Raw genomic sequence first — 20,821 nt, 5'->3', positions numbered from 1 at the left:
AGAACCAAGCATGGTCTGCGAATTTAAAGGCTCCTAACATAGCAAGAAGAAATAAGTCTGTATACCAATAAATAGAACTCCAAAAGCCAAACTCATCCCTATCGAATGGATGCTGCCTCAGAACGACCCTACAGGATAGGGTAGAACTGCCCTGTGCATGTAGAAAGCCTGTCTTTCTCCCTAAGAGTGGCTGGTGGTTTCGAACCGCTGACCTTTCGTATCGCAGTGCAACTGTAACCACTGCTCCACCAGATGATCAGAGACATTTGTCAGTTAGTGGAAGATACAGAGAAGCTGGGGTTTGAACCCCGCCTGCTGGACTCTAAACCCTTGTTCCTAATCATTAGACTACGCTGGAACACAGAGCGGGCTTCTGTTGGGCTTGTTAGTAGAGCTGCATAATCTAGACAAAGTGCCATGGGTTTGATAGCAAAAGCTTTACCCAGCACACTGCTGGGCTACACAGCAGGGGCCATGGCATTATTCTGGTAAAGCAGTGGCTCTCAACCTTCCTAATGACGAGACCCTTTATTTAATACAGTTCCTCATGTTGTGGTGACCCCCCAACCATAAAGTTATTTCATATTTTATAACTGTTATTTTGTTACTATTAAGAATTGGGCAACCCCTGTGAAAGGTTTGACCCCCAAACAGGTCACAACCCACAGGCTGAGAGCTGCTGCTGTAAAGGATCAGATGGTAAAGGTTTTAGCTTTGCGGATTAATGAATCAGGTCTATTGTTCACACTACCCAATGCTGCTGTTGTAAGGTGAAAGCAGATGTCAACATCATGTCAATGGTGTACGTGGCCATGTTTCAATAAAGCTTTATTTATAAAAACCAACCACACTGAAGACTAGATTTGGCCTGCAAGCTGCAGTTTGCCAATTCCTGGCCTAAAGCCAGAGGAGAGCCCTACGGACGCCTTGTTTTATATATTATACAGTTGCCTATTCCTAAATGAGGCTTGGGACTTTCTTGGTGTATATGTCTCAGCGGTATCTTTCTGGACAATATCACCCTTGAAAACTGCTGGAAGAACAAAGGCAAGGAGTCGCTGGTCAAAGTCCCAATGACCCCTTGGACCCTGCTGTCACCAGACAAGGTCTGCTTTCCATGCAGGACTGTGTCGGTGGTGTCATCAAAGGACAGACATGCATCTGTCTTGCTTAGTTGTGGTGGGAACCACCCAGGAAGCCATCTGCTTGCTGATTCACCACACTGGAATTCTGCCAAGTAGGCCCAGTGCTTTCTTTCCATGGGAGCCTTTGTTTATTTTTAAATTTTATTTGTTATTAATCACTTTATCGGGGGGCTCTTACAAATCTTATGACAATCCATGATTCAGTTGTGTGACGCCCACTTGTACATATGCTGTCATCAGCATTTCCAAGACACGCTCTTTCTACTTGAGCTCTTGGTGAGTGCTCCTCTTTTTCCTCCTCCTGAAACCTTACAACCCAAGACCACGGAGAAGGAATCTCATAGACCCCTACTCATCAGTGGGGTACAACCGAGGTCCAGAGAGGGGGAGAGGCTTCCTCTAAACTCAATCTTCAAGCAACCAAAGGAAGAAAAAGAAGGACCCCCCACCCCCATGATAAACCTCACCTCTTCTACTTACACCCTCCTCCCTGCATGGATGAGGACGCTGCTGTCTGCTCCTGCCTGAGTTCCCTGCCCTGTTCTTCACACCTCCCCTCTCCCACCCAGAGCGCTTCTAACTCTCATGGAAACAAGTAAATGCAGCTCCTTGGGGTTTTGTTAAAATGCAGCTCTGGGTGCACCTGGCCTCTGGTAGAGCAAGAGAGCCTGCCTTTCTAGCAAACGGCTAAGTGACGTCTTCGCTGCTGTCGGATGAGTTGCGGTTTGATGAGCTCAGATTCCTGAGCCCATCAAGACTAGTTTGGGGGAAATACATCATTTTGGCTGCATCTTCTGATGGGACTTGGCATAGCGGCATCATTCTGCTGAGCCCGCTGGGCCAGAAATTTATAGCCAGCCAGGACTGCTACCCTCTGGGATCCTTTGTTGGTTGAGCTCATGAATAGACTTCTTAGACTCTAGTTCTGTATTCTCCTGGGTTGCCCGCCCCCCCCACCCCCACAAACAATCCATTTGAATCCTTCCAGCAGCTCTCCACAGTACATCTTATCACTCTCCTCCTTTTGCAGGATGGAGACTGGTGTAAGGGAGTCTGAGGTCACATGGCTGAGGGACGGCGGACCTCCCACCCACAAAGCGCCCGGGCTCTTCTGGGTGTTATACTTACCCCCCTGGAGTCTAGACTTCTCTTTCTGCTTGTAGATGCCATAGAGGGACAAGACGGACAATTCTGACAATTCTCTCAGCTTAACCATGGTATCCTCTGTCACCCAGGAAGGTAGCGTGAAATTGTGGGTTCTCTGTAATGAAGAGAGAAAAGGCGCATGTGTTTTTAGCCCCTGGGTGTCCTCTTGGTTGACGCAAAGAAGGATTTCGTTGCATTTTAAGTGAACACGCATGCAGCAAGCTAGAGTCTCCTCCAACTAATGTCATACAAGACTGGTCCAGGCCATGGGTTAGGATTTTCACCTTAGCCTGCCTGCCGGCTCTGCTTCCATCCAGCTAGCTTCCCCTCGCCCTAGCCTTCTCACCTGTTTTGCTTTCAGGAAGATGTTGACCCTTTGTTCTCTGGTTTGAGGGGACCACACTTGTCATAGGTGGCCCTGTTTATTTTGCAAGCCATTCTGTTATTTGGCTGAATGTGACTCACAGAAATAGCTTTGAGTTCATGTTCAGAGATGAGTGTAGGACAGTGGCCTTGATACTGCCTTTGTGGGGGGAGGTCAGATGCTCACAGCCATCCTCCCAGTTGCCAGACTGCAGTGGGCCCCACTTCCTGCTGTTAGAGACAATGGATGCCTGCAGACATCTATTTGGTTCCAGAAGGTGGGGTTTACACCCTACTGATAATGGTTTCTATGGAGATCTAGGGAATAGGTCAAAGGTAAGCCCGCCATCCTAAACCTAGGATCTGCCCATCTTGTCACATGTATAACCCCGATCCCTCCCCTTCCTATTGTGTGCATATCCCTAGACCACCCCCCTCTCATTACTGTATTACCCATAGGACAGCCCCTTCCAGTGACGTATGTCCTCACCTGTAATTAGGGGGTTTGCACATCCCCAGAGAATATAAAAGGCCTGGGCTAGCATTAAAGATCTCTCTCTCTCCCTCCACATGGACCATCTAGTGGGGCTGAGGTGAGCCCCACCATGAAATGTGTCTGACTCCATTTATTTCAGTACTTCACTTCTATCTCTCATGCTCTCTGTAACTTTACTATGATCTTTACTTATTATCGCTGTACAATTGAGCCTACCGGACCCGTAATGATGTGTTAGGGGCTGGCTTCCTCTGACACGGCCTTGAGGTGTACGAGGAGGCCTGACCCGTTTGGTTTAGAGGAATTTGGGTTTTGCTCCAGGTCTTTTTTCCTATTTCATCTGGGAGCTTTCACTGTGTCTCAGGGGGACTCGTTCGCACCTGTTCTTCTGGCCTCAAAGCAGAGGCTCTGGTTTGCATGGCTCTTCCTCCTGGGGATGCGTTTCCTCTTTGAGCCTTGGAGTTCTTGCAGGATCTTTTGGGCTCTCCGAGTAGAGTTCAGTCGTTGTATCTCATATGGCTGCTCTAAAGCTGTGAAGACCCCAAACTATACTTACCAAACTAGGATGTAGAACCTTCTCTTCATGACAACGAGATTATGTTCATGGATTAAGTTGGCTCCCTCGAGCTCCTTGTTGATTTCCCCCCCTTCTCCTTCATCCCCAAAGAGGTACAGGGCCTAGCTGCCCCCGTCATGAGCTTTCTTTCTTTCTAGGAAGACTTTATATTATGGTAAGTAGTGACCCCGATTCCTCACTCCTGGTGTAACTGCATCAAATTCATAGCTTGCAGAGTCTGCGCACGGGTCAATAAGAATGGACCTCACTCCTTTGTGAAACATCTAGAAATCATTCGTAAACCTGGGTGGGGAGTAAAACCTGGCAAAATTTGTGGATTGAGTTGGGTCACCTTTCTTTGGAATGGGTACAAATATGGATCTTTCCCAGTCAGTTAGCCAAGTAGCTGTCTTCCAAATTTTCTGGTAAAGATGAGGGTGAGCATCCAATGCCTCGTCCAGTTTGTTGAGACATGTCCCTTGATGTCCCTTCAATCCCTGGAGCCTTGTGTTTGGCTGATGCTTTCCATGCAGCTTGAACTTCTTTCAGGACTATTGGCTCTTGCTCACACCATACTGCTTGGCATGGATGAACGACAGCTAGTTCTCATTGGCACTGTGACTCTGTATTCTTTCTAGCTGTTAGTGAGATAAAATTATGAAATGAAATGCTTTCCCACACATTTGTGATGAGCTCAACATCAGAGGATAAGTGGTCATAATTTGGGTAGACAAATGTGGGCAGTCAGAATTCAATCAGAGGATTTAATGAGCTAGTTGGAAACTAGGAGTCCTGGTGGTGCTGTGGGTTAGACCCTGGGCTGCTACTTGAAAGATCGGTGGGTCAAACCCACCAACTGCTCCATATGTGAAATATGAGGCTGTCTGCTCCCATAAGATTTACAATCTAAGAAACGCAACGAGACAGTTCTCTTCTGTCCTGTAGGATCACTATGAGAATCAGCTCTGTGTAGCTAAGAGCTTTTTTAAAGAAAAAAATTAATCTGTCCCCAGCAACTTGCTGGTGGGTTAGACTGGAAACTAGAACAGAGAATTCTCCTTGTGGCCAGAAGGTGGAGCATGATGAATGGAAATCATCATGTAAGCTTGAAACAAAGGAGCCAAGAAGGAATTTGTCTAGCTGCGAAGACTTCATATGCACAGCCCAGCAAGGATGAGAGTCTTCTCGATAAGCTCATTCCACTAGCTGGGCTTACAGCTGCGTCGCTAACTTATGTTTCCATAAATTAAGTGACTGTTCTTTATTTTTCTTTCTATACTACATTACTGCCCACCCCCCTTTTAAAATGACAAATCAAGGCACGTGTCCAGTGTTCCCGTGTGACTGAAAAGTAAATGGTAAGGCATAGAAGAAACATACACTTCTATACCATGAAAACCTAAATCCGGAGAGAAAAGACAAGTCAGACTTTCCAACAGCCTAAAGGCACCTTGAAATACGTTTCCATGTCAAAGGAAAGATAAGCAATAGATCTAAAAAAGGAAGCAAGAAAATGTATTTATCTGCTTTAAAATAGACACACACCATAAAGTCAGACAGCACATTAGTCTCCGATACTCTTACTTACCTCACAAAACAAGGGGTCATAGACTCGACTCCAAATCCCAAAAAGGTCCTGTCCTTGGTAGCCTGAAAATTTTGGCAACATTTCTATAAAATCCTGAAACATACAGAGGGGAAAGATTGTGTTACAGGAGGGTTTTTCTACTTCAACACTATTGATTATTCCTGTTTTTGGTGCGTGGGATGGGGCTAGGTAATTCTTTGCTGCGGCAGGGCTGTCCTGTGCAAGTTAGGGTACTTAGCGGCATTCCTGGTCTCAACCACTAGGTGTCAGTATCAAGATGCAAGGAGTGACCACCAGTACGTTTTTCCAGCTATTACCAAATGTTCCCTTGGTGGGACAAAGTTATCCCTGCTGGGAGCTACTGTTTTAATGGAAAAGTGCACTTGTATTATTGACGGTGATAATGCTAACCCAAAGAACTGTACACACTCCGATGGACCCTTTCTCATTATTACGTTAAAAATGCTGACCAATGCTGGCTCCCTGCCCCACGTTCCTTCCTGGTTTGTCCTGGCGTCAGCAGGAGCACATGGCTTTTGGGGAGCCGGTGAAGGAGCACTTACAACCTCCATTAGTGCCTGAGGTCATTCAGATGGCAAGTTTCCACCCACGATAACACCGGCAGAGACAGGATCTGGTTACCTGGGCTATCACAAACACCCTGCCAGGTGCTGTGTTGTTCTTGGACTTCCATGGCCCAAGGTTTACCCATCTGACAGCCATTCCTCACAGCCACTGAGAGGGCTTAATCTCACATATGTGGGACATGCTCCCTGGGGCACCACCCATCTCTAGCCAAGGTGACCACCTGGTGCTGAAAGGAGTTGAAAATGGAAGAAGCTCTTGGGAGGGCAAGTTGATCATATTTCAAGTAGACCTGGAATTTCTACTTCTATGCTACCAGCCTAGAGATATTGTGGTGAAGGGATTTGACTGTACCAGCACAACCTCTTGGTAAAAAGTAAGAGTCTGGAAATGACCCGCCTACCCATCCAGAGGGGCTGATCAAATAAATTTTGGTGCATCTATGAACTCTAGGATTGTCGAATTAGAAAAGGAAAGGATGAGAAAGTTTTTTGCTAATTCCCGCTCTCCACCCCCCCCCTGTGATTTTTAATGGTATAGGACTATTTGTTGACGGTTCAAATTTACCAGCTGCCAGTAAACCTGATACGTGTTGCTATGAGTTGGCCATGGGATTGGGTTGGTTTGGGTATCCAGGCAGTTGTGTCCACCCTCAGTCTCACTGCCAACACACACACACACACACACACACACACACACACACCACTGCCATCCAATGGATTCCAATTCAGAGTGACCCTCTCCAGGGCTTCTGAGATGATACGCCTGTCTCAGAGCAGACAGCCTCATCTTTGTCCGCCTCAATAAGGCAGGTGATTTGGGACTTGCTTCTCTACTGGTCCAGTCACACTAGCCTGGCTCTTCTCGGGGACGTGGATGGAGGATTCCAAAGGATCTGGTTTTTCTACTGGTTTGTGGTCAGGCCTGTCCCAATGACTGACCTTTTGTCAAATAGCCTAACCCGTTCCTGTAGTGGCTACGCACTTTGGAGAAGCTGGGCCATCACCCTTTGGTTTAAGTCTGCCAGCGAAACAACACTGCTCTTTTACCTTATAAGGATGAAGCCTCTTTTGGTATTCCTCTGTTTTCAATGTCTCCTCTTCAAGTTCTTTAAAACGAGGGCAGTGCTTGAAGGGCAGATATAGCAACTGAAGGCAAAAGCAAAAGGACAAAGATCTCCGTTAGTCAGAAGTACTTCGCTAAAGAAACGGTAGCCCAGTTTTGACATTGATCCAGTCCAAATGGACAGATGGGATTTGAGCTAAAAGGGGAATTCTGAAACCGGGAGAGAAGACAAAGGGTTATTTTGCAAGCCTCCCAGGCCCGTCCCTGCTGGTGCACCCACTCACAGGCCGGTCATGTGAGTCACCCTGAGGAACGGTGGAAGAGAAGCCTGGCGTCTGTTCCTGAAAAAGTGAACCCATTAGAGAGCAGTTCACTAGGACGTGCATGTGGTGGCCACCAGTTAAGAGTCGATTGAAAGGCAACAGTTTTGGTTTGTTTTAAGATCTTAAAATAGTAAGACTTTCAGCTCGTTCCAGTGAACTTTAGTCCACACCACCATGCTGTTGGTAAATTTCAGAGCACCTACATGTCTATGTGAAATGGTAAGAGTTCATCTTGCTAACACCCCACCCCCTTCCATCTCTAGCTCTAGCTCTACATAGGCACACCCAAGTTCATGGAGAGAGGCCAACTAGAGATCCGAAAGCATGTTAAGAGGTCAGTCAACCCACCCCACTGCAGACTCCTTTTACTGAGGACATGCGTGCGTAGCCTGAGAACTAAGTGGCCATCCTAAAAGTGGGCTTTTCCATTTGACCAGCTTTCATCTTTGTAACTGTAACCCTCAGGTCAGTGGAGCCAAGTTCATTCTATGGATTTTCCTTTCCATCCATGTCCAGCCCTGTGCTGGAGGTCACTGCTTGGCTTGACGTGGCTCTCAGAGCCTTTCAAAGCAGAGAGACCTGGCTAGCCTGCCTTTCAAAATGGGCTGTCTCAGGCAGAATAGCTTCCTACTAAGCTCTAGTGGCTTAGTAGGTTATGGGTTGGGCTGCTATCCTAAAGGCTGGCGGTTCAAAACCAGGAGCCTCTCCAGAGAGAAAGAAGAGTGCACTCTGGGGAGCCCTAGGTGGCAGGTCTTGTCTCTCCGGTAGGGCCACAGTGAGACAGAACAGAGTCTACCACAGTCGGTGTGGTTTTGCTTTGTGGTCAGCACGTGGGATGAGGGATGGGAGGCGCGGGGGTCCGAGGGGCCACTTAGATGGTGGTGGCGCTGACCATGCAGAGGTGGAGAGAGACTTTAGTGACACCAGAGGTAACATGAATCGTCCCCGGGGGTGAGAAGAGTTTCACTACTCCGCGAACGTCATCCGTGTCACAGAATCGGGCACGCAGAAACTGCATTTCCTCAGCAACGCGGCGTTGAATACATCATTTGTTACATTGCGACCGTGATACAAAGGGACTTTGGAAGGCCCTGAGAGCAAAATTGAAGCAGGGTCCAGTGAATATATATATATCTGTAGTGTGAAGTGCTGCTCATCGGGGGGAAATACCCCCCCTCCAAAAGCCAAGCTCACCAAGGAGGAGTGGGAAGTTGGCACTGGGGGCTCACTGAGCAGAAAGCACGGTCTTGGAGTCCCAGGTGATGGTCTCCCAAGGGACTTGCAGGACACTGAGGTCCTTGTCGGTTTGTTCATTTGTTTTTTACAATCGTTAGATTGGGAGCTCTTACAACAATCCACACATCAATTATATCAAACATATTTGTACATATTTTGCCATCATCATTTTCTAAACATGTACTTTCCTTTTGAGTCCTTGGTATCAGCTCCTCTCCCCACCCCCTTGTGACCCCTTGATAAATTTTAAATTATAATTATCTTCATATCTTTAAAAAAGTATCTTCATATTATGCATCAACCATTGTGATCGGTTCCCCCTCCCACCCCTCCTCTTCCTACAAAATAAAAGCCATATTTCCAACAGTAAGGTCTTCCATACTGTAAGCTATTCTATCTCCAATTCGGAATATACATTAAAATATACATAAATATACATAAAATACATAAATATACATTAAAATATACATTAAAAACCATGAATGTACCCAGGGGGACATTAAAAAAACCCCACAGTCCCCAGGGACTGAATAGAAGTGGGGAAGAAGAGGGTGGGAGGAGCCATGCTTTTGGCCATGCTTTTGGCAGGGAATACCTGCTGGAGCTAACAGCCAAGAGACGCAGCAGGCTGATCAGCCAGGGAAGCAGGCAGGCCATGCACTCAGCCTGGGCTTGCACAAGAACCCTTCCCCCACAACCTGCCAGGAGGGTGAGCTTGGGCTCTGAGCCTCCGTTTCCTCCCCTGGAAAATCAGAATGGTAATCAGGCTAGCTATCTTAGGAGAGAGATTTGTGATGATAACACGGTAGGTGTGACTAGAATGGTCAGCAGTTTGAAACCACCAGCCGACCCAGTTCGACCAGGCGAACGATGAGGCTCTTTGCTCCTTTAAACAGTTACAGACTCAGAAACCCACAGGGGCCGGTTCTACCCCCTACTGGGCTGCTAGGAGTCAGAACTGACATGATGGCAGTGAGTTTGTTTTTGTAAACAAACAAAAAAAAGGTCATCAGATAAAGGACAGGAACCTGCCCTTCTAGTTCTTAGCCAAGCATTTCTCCACAGCCGTCAGCTCAGCTCTGAGACTACCCTGAGGCTGATTGACTGTGGGAAGACAATTAATCGAGATTAAAGAATACTTGCTTTTCTTATAGCTGAGTGAGGGAGGAGCCCATTGTCTTGTCTGGGAGCACCTCTCCCCTGCTCCTGCTCTGCTGTGTTTTCGTCCCTCCCCTCTTCCCAGAGTTCCTGTATCTCTACTAGGCAACATAATCCCCGTCTTTCGGGATGAAGGGTTAAATCGCTAGGTGGGTCAACCTTGGCTAAATCCGGTCCTGTTCTTCGGTGTGCATCCCTGAAGAAAAGGCAGTGGCTAAGTGATGTTTTCATTGTTTGTTTTACTCTTAGGGGAAAAAAACCCCAAAACAAACCACAACCTCCTAGGACCACAAATGATCTTAAAATATGATTTTGGATTCTGTGAAAGCCGGAGGCACAACATACATGGTCTTGCCTTTGGGGGGACACAGTAGAAGAGTTATTGGGTGAGATTTGCCCGTCATGAACTGGACAAGAGGGTTGCTTCTCCTAAGCATTCAGAATAAATGCCTCCGCCCCCAGAGGCTGCCATGACGTCACATTTCTGGGAGCACTGGGAAGGCGAAGAGGACAGAGCCTGTTCTGGGGTGGTGGTCACTGAGCAAGCGCCAGAACCAGGAGCCAGGTTCCCATCCAGAGAGAGAGGAGATGGTCACGGTTATGTCGGAACTACAGGAGCATTCAGACGAATGCCTTGTCCCACACTAATTAATAGCATTCAATTCCACACCTGAGGGGGGTAAATTATTTATTCCTCTTTCAAAGCAACCACCTCCTATCGAAAGGCTGCGGTGCTCGTAGCCCCACTCTGCGTACATAAAACTGAGCTTTGCTCTCAAGCAGCCTCGTTTCATCCTCTGAGTTTATGGTCCTGGATCTCAAACTTGGCTGCCCACTGCAATCATCTTGGGAGATTTAAGAACGGACGCCTGGGTCCCACGCTCACCTATTCGGATTTGTTTTGGACAGTGCTCAGGGATTCGGGAGTTTAAAACATCTCCTCAGCAGAGCCTAAAAGGCAGTGTGATGGATGGAGGAAGAAAATTGGTCTGGTATGAGACGGATCTGGTTCTCATACCCATGGACCACCTATGTGACTTTGTTGGTGACCTATTTGACTTTGATCACCTGTTTGAGTTTGATGATCACCTGACTTCGATTTTCACCTATTTGAATACAATGATCACCTGTTTGACTTAGGCCCAGTTTTCTGTTGTTCCTCCCCTGCCTCCCAGTCCTTGTTCTCAGGGCTCCGGTGAGACTGTGGGCTCGCCATTGGGCTACTAATGAAAAAGTGCGTACTGCAACCTACCAGCTGCCCCGTGAGGAATAGGTGAGGCCGTTTGCTCCCAGAAACCCAAAGAAGCTGGCCCACGCTGTGCTGGAGTGGACTCAATAGAAGTGAGTGTGGTTTTGTGGAGTTTTTGCTTGTTCCTCCCCCCCCCCCCGCCCCCTTATCTTGGATCCCTGGTGGTGCTCACTGGCTAGATCTCTCAGCTGCTAACCTAAGGGTCCAAGGTTCGGATTTTTCAATCTCTCCCTGGGAGAAAGAAGAGACAGTCTGCGTCTCTAGGGAGCAGGGCTACTCTGTTCAGCAGGGTCCCTGTGAGCTGGAATCAACTCAGCTGAGGTGGGTTTTGGACCCTGACACCAGTGGCTGTAAAAAAAGAACATAACTATTGTTCATTGGAGGCCGGTCACTCAGATGGCACACGAAGTGCCCGCAAATGTTCCATTTCTCATTTCTAGGCATGGGGGGGGGGATCCTGGGAGGGGGCTGCGTAGGGGGTGGGATGAGACACTCATGTATTCTTCAGTGGGAAGAAGCTCTTGTGGGGAATAAAAAGCCTGGGACACCGAAAGGAGAGCATTAAGAGACGTGTGTGTGTGTGTGTGTGTGTGTGTGTGTGTGTGAGAGAGAGAGAGAGAAAGAGAGAGAGAGAGAGAGAGAGAGAGAGAGAGAGAGAGAGAGAGAGAGAGAAAGAGAGAGAGAATGGAGAAGAACCAATTGCCAAAAGTTGAAAGAGTGGCACGACAAAGTGCTTGGGCCATGTCCAAGTATCCAAAGAGGAACTCGGTCCCTCCTGTCTCTTATCCAGGCTCTTCCATAGCCTCTGTTGGCCTTTGCCATGGAAATTTAGGAAACATGACTGCTATACGGTCTGAGGGGTGTCCAGAGCCCTGACCCACTGGTTACCAAGCAGCCCTCCCTCCACCTTCCAGGCTGGTGTGAAGCTCTGACTTTCCCAATACACTGACCTTGTCTTCTGAGATGGGCACTGTGTGCACTGGGATGGGCTGCCAGGCGAGGTCGGGATTCCACACGCTGATGCCTTCCGGGGGAAACAGAGCTGCGAGGTTGGCCATAGCGCTCATCAAAGTCCGGTCGATATCCGTGCTCTGGACATAAACCTAGCAGGGAAAATCAAAGGAGATGCCATCTGAGCGGGCCTGTGGTTTGTCCCATATGGAGCGGATGGGGGATTGCGAAAGGGCAGGTCAGCCACGGTGGGCTGTTGGTAGACATTGTGGGAGCTTCTTGGATCATGCTCTTTGTGAAGATCTATTTATAAACAAGCCTTCTGCTCGGTAACAGTTTCTCAGCAAACAGGCAAATGTTTCCCCAAAGGTAGCATTATGCTCAATTCTTTTAAAAAATATCTTTTTATTGGGAGCTCATACAACTCTGATTACATCCATCCATCCATGTGTCGAGCACATTTGTACACATGTTGCCATCATCGTTTTCAAAACATTTTCTACGCGAGCCCTTGGTTTCAGCGAATTCCTACCTACCCCCTCCATCTCCCTCCCTTAGGATCTCTTGATAATTTATAAATTATAATTCTTTCATGTCTTACACCGACTGCTGTCTCCCTTCATACACTTTTCTGTTGTTTGCCCCCCTGGGAGATGAACATTGATATGTCGATCATTATGATTCGTCCCCCCTTTCTCCCCCACCTTCCCTTTCCCCTCCTGGTATCACTACTCTCATTATTGGTTCTGAGGGGTTTATCTGTCCTGGATTCCCTGTGTTTTGAGCTCTTATCTGTACCACTGTACATGCTCTGATCTAGCCAGATTTGTAAGGTAGAATTGGGCTCATGATAGGGGGTGGGGGGTGGGGGAAGCATTAAAGAACTAGAGGACAGTTGTGTGTTTTGTCAGTGCTATACTGCACCCTGGCTGGCTCATCTCTTTCTTGTGACCCTTCTGTAAGGGGATGTCCAACTTTCCACTTTGGGAGTGGGCTTTGGGACTCCACTCTGCCCTCCCCCTATGTGCAATTTTTTCAAGGGCCACAGTTCCCACGCTCCAACTTGCCTGTTCGCGCTTGTAAGACTCATTCAAGAATGTTTCATATCTTCTTCGCAAATATTCTCCAAGCTGGTAATGCTGCTCCATCCCCACCTATGGGGGTGGGGAGAAGCAGAAGTCATGAAGGTGGGTTCAGTGCATCCAATGACACAGACATGTCACTCATCTCTCCTCCCTGCATGTGAAGAATCAATAGCTTCCGCGTCCATAGCCTCCCCTCTCCCCCCCATAACAGCATGCATTTAAAATGAAACAACAGAAAGGTGGTCAACTTGCTGGCTCTCCCTGAGGATACTCATGTGTCTTCATCAACACTTAACCTCATCTTGCACATTAGTCCACTCTCATTGAGTTCGTTCTGACTCGTAGGAAGAGTAGAGCTGGCTCCTTAGGGTTTCTGAGACTTGACATCTGTTAGGGGAACAGATGACCTCATCTTTGCTCCCTGAGAGTGGCTGGTGGATTTGAACCATCAACCTCAAGGTCAGCAGCCCAGCACTTAGCCCACGGTGCCTGCCAGCAGGGCTCCTGCCTTGCACATGGTCGGTGTTTCAGAGTAGTGTTTGATTGAAGTACATGGTTGGTTCCTTTTTGGTGTGGGAAGGAGATCTTTGTCAGCCAAGCACTCACAGGCTGGGCTGACCTCTCAAGGAGGACATTGGAAGAAGTTAACCATGGGCTAGGAGGTTGATGAAAGACATTTTAGAAGCCCCGGTGGCATTCTGCATCTGGGTGTCAACTACAAGGGTGGCAGTCCTGCCAGCCGCTCTGTGGGAGGAACAGGAGGTTGTTTGCTCCAGTAAAGAGTGGTGGCCTCAACACCCACCCCCGCCTCCTCCCAAGGAGCAGTTCTATGCTATCCGATGCGTCTTCAGCTCCTGTGGGTGCAATGATTTTATCATTGGTCGAGTCCATGCCTGGCTCATAAAAATATTGGAAACTGCTACTGTGCTCTGAGGGAAAGTGGTATTGGCATGACCTGGGAACTTGCTGGAAATTTGATTCATGGGCACCGCCCTGGCCTATTGTAACAGACTCACAGCAGCCCCTCTCTAGGGTTTGCAGGGCTGTCAGTTTCCAGGAATAGAAAGTCTCACCCTTCCTCCCGAGGAGCAGCCGGTGGTTTTGACCTTGCAGTTAGCAGTCCAAGGTTTACCTAACAGTGCAAACTCCAGTGTGCACAGAATCACCTGAGGGCTCATCTAACCCCACTGTTCCTGATTCAGCGGAGATGGGGCAGGGCCCACTTGTTTACATTTCTGGCAAATTCTTAGGTAAAACTGTGACTAGTCTGGGGTCCACTCTCCCGGGATCACAGAGCCGGGGAGGTAGCACTTCATAATTATGCAGAGTGGAAGTGCCTGGCCCCAGGCAGTGATTAACCTTGAAATCTTTATTACATCAAGATGAGTCCACGTCCAAGCAGCATGGCCACCACACCACCAGAGTCTGCAAGGGACGAAGTTTGTTACAACTCCCATCTCAAACCTGCTGAAGCACAATCTGCGTTTTAGTAAGATCCTCAAGGGATTCATTTGCACCAGGAAGTTTGAGGACACTGCTCTCAAGGCCAGCAGTTCAAAACCCACCAGCTGTTCCTGGGGAGAAAAGTGGGTCTTTCTGCTCACTTCATGAGAGACAGTCTTGGAAATTCCCAGGGGCAGTCCTACCCTGTCCTCATGGGTCACTATGAGTCAGCATGGACCCTCCACAGAAGACTCCAAGCCCCCAGTCCAGAGAGTCACATTATCTTATTGGAAAAGCATAGCAAGGGACCAGGGGGTCACTACAAGACATCGGTGTTAAGAGGCAAACCCGAATGTTTGTAGCCTTTCTCTCATGTAGGGCACGAAGTTCTGACCTGGAAGAGAGAAGCTGTTGACCCCTCATTACCTCTCTGACCTCAGTTGTTTCTCCATGGCACACAGACAGAGCTGGGCAGTGATGGTCCACTTCGGGTGAACATTAGAACCCACAAAGACATTGAGAAGCTCTTAAGCATCCCGTGCCCACGATTTACCCTGGACCAGTGAAGGAAGACTCTTCCGGGCAAGCATCCATTTTCTGTTTCTGTTTTTTAATTTTTTATTAAATCATTTTATTAGGGGCTCATACAACTCTTATCATAATCCATCCAACCATCCATTGTGTCAAGCACATTTGTTTCCATCATCATTTGCTTTCTACTTGAGCCCTTGGTATCAGCTCCTCATTTTTTCCCCTCCCTCCCTGTTCCCCCTCCTTTATGTACCCTTGATAATTTAAAAAAAGCTTTCTAAGTGACTCCCACACTTCACCAAGACTAAATAGCCACTGGTCCCGGAGACATCCTTTGGACATATTCTATGATGACGTTTCAATGCACTGAAACAGCATTTTGGGCAGGAAGAGGCCCAGTGAGGGGAGTGGACCCAGCACTGGGTGGCTAACTGGAGGCTGGGCAGCTCCAATCCACCAGCAACGGTGGCCGTCTGCCTTCAGGAAGATTATAGCCTTGCGAACCTGGTGGGGGCACTTCTGTGAAGTACCTCTTGCCTCTCTTCAGCCCCTCTACACCCCTTTGTTCTTCTTTACCCAGGCACATCACTTATACTTTAATAAAGGAAACCGAGAAAACAAAACAAAGCATAAAAAACAAACAACTGTGCACACTCCCCAAGAGACTGAACAACCCAAACCAAACATGGAACCCACCGGTGTGAGTTGGCCAAATCCTTGCGGCCATGCGGATTCCTTAATGGGGTCATTCGGAAAGGTTTCGATGGGACTTCGGTCTCCGTGCCGAAACAGCTGAAAATAAGAGGAGACAGCCATGCGTTCAGTCATTGCTGGTTACAGAACTTTTTCCTCAGAATATCACTGCTTCTCCACCTTAGCTGCCCATCGGAGTCACCTGGGGACGTCACACATTCTGAGGCCCAGGCTCCCGCTCCTAGAGAATTTGATTTCAGGGGCCTGGAGCACAGCCAGGAGATCAGGATTTTAAAACCATAAAGAGGTAAAACTAAAGCTAAGATTCACCATCCTCAGCTCATTTGCGCTCTCCCTGTGTTTTAGGTAATAGAAAAATCAAGGTGACTAGCCCATCAGAGGGCAGATGCGCTCAATGGGGATCAGACTCAGCAGAGCGCAGAGAGGAACTGGAAGATTAGCAAGATCACTTGGCTGTAGGAAAACTTGACCAGAAGACTAACTCCCGTAATTGGGATTAAAGATAAAGCAGTAACAACCTTTTTTTTTTTTTTTTGGTAACACGAGGGGCCTTCAAACTTTACGTAAGAAAATCCCATGATCTTTCATTTCTGTTTTTTCTATGAACACTTGAAGTCTCCATTGCATAATAAAACAGTGGCTTTCAAATGCAAGTGTTTTTGTCTTATAAAACATCAAACAAGAGCACAAGAAAATCAAGCAAAACCAACCCAAGCTCACTGCCATGGCATCAACTCTAACTCCACAGGACAGGGTAGAACTGCCCCTGTGGGTTTCCCAGGCTGTAAAGCTTTATGGGAGCAGAAAGTCTCAGCTTTCTCCTGCTGAGTGACTGGTGGGTTTGAACTGCTGACCTTGTGGTTAGCAGCCCAACTTATCCCCCGCAAAATCACCAGGGCTCTTTGTCTTAAAGAAAGACACCTACAAATGAGTCACCATTTTGAGTCAATGATGCGTAAGTTTTAGGGGGATAGAGGTGAAGGGAGTTTGGGTGAGGAGTTTGGACAGCTGGTTCAGAATATGTTAAGAACACCCTCATATTTGCACATGCGTCATGTTATTTTGATTGTATATCTTACTCTTTGACGACAGCAATTTGGACTTTTGAAACCGTGCTTCTTAAATTCTAATATGCTTTCTGAGTTGAACGCCAAGCTGAACACACAGTTATTTCATAAGCCAAAGGGAAGAAAAATATTCAAGTGCAGGATGAAGTCTATGTTCATGTCAACAAAATTTTTAATATGGAGGAAGGATACACACACCTTAATTTTTTCTGAAAATTTCCATACTGGCACTGCGGCTGCTTGGCTATGGTGTTCATTTTGAGAGGAAAAAAAATAGCCAGAGACTGTTCTTCTGAAGTCCCGTTTAACAACTCAGTCATTACTGAAGAAGGAAGAGCCTCAAACTACAGTCAAGCCTGAAGTGGTTCTAGGTAAGTCAGAGTAGTTTCTAGGACCAGGATTACATCTCCGGTGTCTGAAGAAAACGGATCTTTTGGTCACTAAACTGGTGGGATGAGAAGCCTCAGCAGAACAGGCTGCAGAAAGCAGAGGCGCAGGGCAGCTTGTTTTGCCACTTTGGTCAGGTCAGGAATGACTCCATGAATGGCCCCTTACGGGGGAAGAATGGCTGTGTGTCTGCTTCAGTGCATGTTTGCTAGTCACCCAGGACCACTTGGTGCTGAAGAAAGAAGTGAAAGCTGCATTGGACGCAATGGCCCAAAACAAGGCTCCAGGAATTGACGGGACACCCCTTGGAGGTTTCGGCAAGCTGAAGAAGCACTGGAAGCCTTCACTGGTCTATGCAGGAAATTTGGAAGACCGCTACTTGCCTCACTGACTGGAAGAGACCCATATTGGTGCCCATTCTAAAGAAATGTGACCCAGCAGAATGCTCAAATTATAGACTGATGTCATGGATCAAGTGGCATTGTGGAACCAGAACAAGGGAATCCTGCATGGGTTAAAGTCAGAAAAGATATGTGTCAGGGTTGTATCCTCTCCGCATACTTGTTCAATTTCTCTGCTGAGCAAATCATCAGAGAAGCTGGATAATATGAAGAAGAAGGTTGCATCAGGATTGGAGGAGGTTTATTAGCAACCTGTGATATGGAGATGACACAATATTGCTTGCCAAAAGTGAGAAGGAATCGAAGGCCTTGTTGATGAAGATTGAGGATTTTAGCCTTCAGTGTGGATTATAACATATGTAAAGAAGACAACAATCCTCACAGCTGGACCAACAGGTAACATCATGATAAATGGAGAAGAGGTTGAAATTGTCAAGTACTTTTCCTTGCTTGGATCCACAATCGATGCTCAAGGAAGCAGCAGTCAAGAGATCCAAAGAAGTATGGCATTAGTAAGTCTGCTGCACAAGACCTCTTTAGAGCATCGAAGAGTAAATATTCCTTTGAGAACTAAGGTGTGCTTGGCCCAACCTACTGTATTCTCCACTGACACTCTCCTATGCAAATGGGAGCTTCACATTGCATAAGGAAGGCCATAGAAGAATCGATGCATTGAATGGTGGTGCTGGAGAAGAATACCGAAAGTACCATGGACTGCCAAAAGGACCCACTGATCTGTGTGGGAAGAAGCACAGGCAGAGGGCTCCTTAGAGGCAAGGAGGGCCAGGCGCCGTGTTACATACTTTGGACACGTTGTCAGGAGAGACAGTTCTGGAGAAGGACGTCATGTTTCGTAAAGTGGAGAGGCAGTGAAAATGAGGAAGGCCCTCAAGGAAATGGATCGGCACAGTGGCTCCATCAATGGACTCGGCATAGGAACCGTTGTGAGGATGGTGTGGGCCAAGCAGTGTTTCGGTCTGTTGTGCGTCAGGCTGCTATGGGTAAAGCCGACTCAATGGCGGCACTTAATAACAACAACAAAGGACCACTTGGTCAGGATTAGAAAATACTGATCCTTCCATAATCTAGTTCTTCTCTTTCCATAATCAAAACTCATTTCCGACTTTCTAGATGTCAGGGAGCCATTGGTAGTTTGGTTGTGAAATTTTAACCTTCTATGTGGGAAACCAAGGAGCCTTGGTGGTGCTGTTGACTAAAGTGTTGCACTGTTAACCTCAGAGTTGGTAGTTCAAAACCCACCAGCAGCTCTGTAGGCGTAAAACAAGGCTCAGAAACTCTATCCAGGGTCTGTATGAGTCAAAATTGATTTGGCAGCAGTGGGTTATATGGGAGACCTGCTTTGATTCTTAGCCAATGCAGCTCATGGGCAGCCAACACCCATCTGTCTGGGAGGATTTGCATGTTGCTATCATGCGGAACAGGCATCAACAGAGATTCCAGACAAAGACCGACTTGAAAAAATACCTGGTGATCCACTTCTGAAAACTAGTCAAAGGAAACTGGTAGTTACATAACCTGTCAACTTGCAAAGGGGGTAGAAGCTAGCCTGTCAATCAGGCCACAGCCAATGAAGTCTCTGTGTAGGCATGGCCTTCTCCAGAGGATTCTGGGAACTCCTATCTTGCTCCCTTGAGGTAGGACACATACTCTCTCTGCTTGTCTCCCTGTGAGACATTCCTGTTGACAAGCCACATGGAGCTACATGCTGATGGAGCCAGAGCCTTGGAGCTGGAGAAGCCATGTGGAGAACCACGCCAGTGCTGAGATGCTTCCACCACCACTGGATCCACAAGAGTTTCCACCTACTGGCCTGTGATCTTCCTTCCTTCATTCAGCATCATTGCATGTGCTGTGTGAGTCTGAAGAAGAATTTATAGACTGGTAACGGCATATGGGCTAATATCAGATTTATAGACTTAACCAGACTGGGCTGGTGCTCTCTCAATATACAATTGTTCTTTTATATAAAGCTCTTTCTTTCTTTTAAAAACTCTTTTTATTGGGGGCTCTCACAGCTGTCTTTTTAAAAAAGTTATGTATTTTAAGTTTTTTATTAAAAATCATTTTATTGGGGAGTTGTACAACTCTTATCAAAATCCATCCATCCATTGTGTCAATCACATTTGTACATTTGTTGCCATCATCATTCTCAAAACATTTGCTTTCTCCTTGAGCCTTTGGTATCAGTTCTTCATTTCCCCCCTCCCGCCCCACTTTCCCCTCCCTCATGAACCCTTGATAATTTATAAATTAATGTTATTTTTTCATGTCTTACGGTATCTGATGTCACCCTTCACCCTATAAAGCTCTTTCTTATACATATATGAGTCTCCCTGGGTTTATTTCTCTAGTTTAGCTGGACTAACACGAAACCCATTGGGTCACAGTGGCCCAGTTGGCTGTGTGACTAGGCATCCTTTCATTCTGTTGTGTATGGAGTCAGGGGTGGACTCAGAAGCAGACAGCCACAGGCCCCAGGAAATTGTGAAAAACCCATTCCCAGGTGTGAATTACTAAAGTTGTCCATGGTTTCAGGCCACTACAGACCCTACATTGCTCAGCTACCAAGGTTTCTCAACCCCAGCAAGGTCGGCTGTGGCTATGGCATTTGGGACCAGGTGATTCTTTGCGTGTGGATGCTCTCCTGCGCATTGCACTATGCTTAGCAGCATACCTGGTGTCTACCTGCTGGGGCCAGTGGCATCACATCCACCCACCCCAGTTGTAACAACAAAAAAAAAATCTCCAGACATTGCTGAATGCCCGAGGGGCACAATGTTAGCCCCAGTTGTCAGCACTGAGCTAGGCAAAAAGAAATCAGAAGAGAGATGGTCATTCTAATACAAGAGATTCCAATGCTTCCTCCCAGCTGCTATCATCACAGTAGCGCCTCAATATTTTTTGAACGTTTGCTGTGCCCTAGAGGCCGTGCACTGTGTTTCTCGTGCGGTTAATCCTCTCGCCGATTCTACGAGGGGCTTCCAAAAGTCTCTGGGAAATGGAATGAAAATATAGTGGAATTTCGCCACCAACTTTTGGAAGCCGCTTGTGCAGGGAAGTCACTGCTATCCTCTCCATTTCATAAGCCAAGACCTTGACTGTAGCTAAGTGACCTGCCCAAGATCCTGCAGCTTAGAACTGGTAGAACTGGGTCTCAACCCCAGGCGGGGTGTCTCCAAAGCCACTCTCCGTAACTGAGCATCTCTCTAGCTCAGACTCATCCCTCAGCGTCACACTGCCCAAATCTGGGACGTGGCGCTTCCACTTGTATCCTAATCCATGGATTGTTTTCCTCAACAACCGGAAGGGTT

General features: G+C 47.3%; 1 protein-coding gene across 1 annotated transcript in view; it reads right to left on the bottom strand.

Moving 5' to 3' along the window:
* The window catches only part of ACP3 (acid phosphatase 3), a 52,022-nt gene that overhangs the window by 20,026 nt on the left and 11,175 nt on the right, over positions 1-20,821 (bottom strand). The window contains exons 2-7 of the mRNA XM_075547899.1: positions 15,617-15,712; positions 12,929-13,015; positions 11,861-12,013; positions 6,929-7,027; positions 5,295-5,387; positions 2,274-2,406 (exon numbers count right to left, since the gene is read on the bottom strand). Coding sequence (XP_075404014.1) covers positions 2,274-2,406; positions 5,295-5,387; positions 6,929-7,027; positions 11,861-12,013; positions 12,929-13,015; positions 15,617-15,712 — 661 coding nt within the window. The remainder of the gene's footprint in view (positions 1-2,273; positions 2,407-5,294; positions 5,388-6,928; positions 7,028-11,860; positions 12,014-12,928; positions 13,016-15,616; positions 15,713-20,821) is intronic.

Source organism: Tenrec ecaudatus, chromosome 4, assembly GCF_050624435.1.
Source record: "Tenrec ecaudatus isolate mTenEca1 chromosome 4, mTenEca1.hap1, whole genome shotgun sequence".
NCBI lineage: Eukaryota > Metazoa > Chordata > Mammalia > Afrosoricida > Tenrecidae > Tenrec > Tenrec ecaudatus.
The sequence above is the reverse complement of the archived record's forward strand: the minus strand, read 5'-3'. Positions and strand labels throughout refer to the sequence as shown.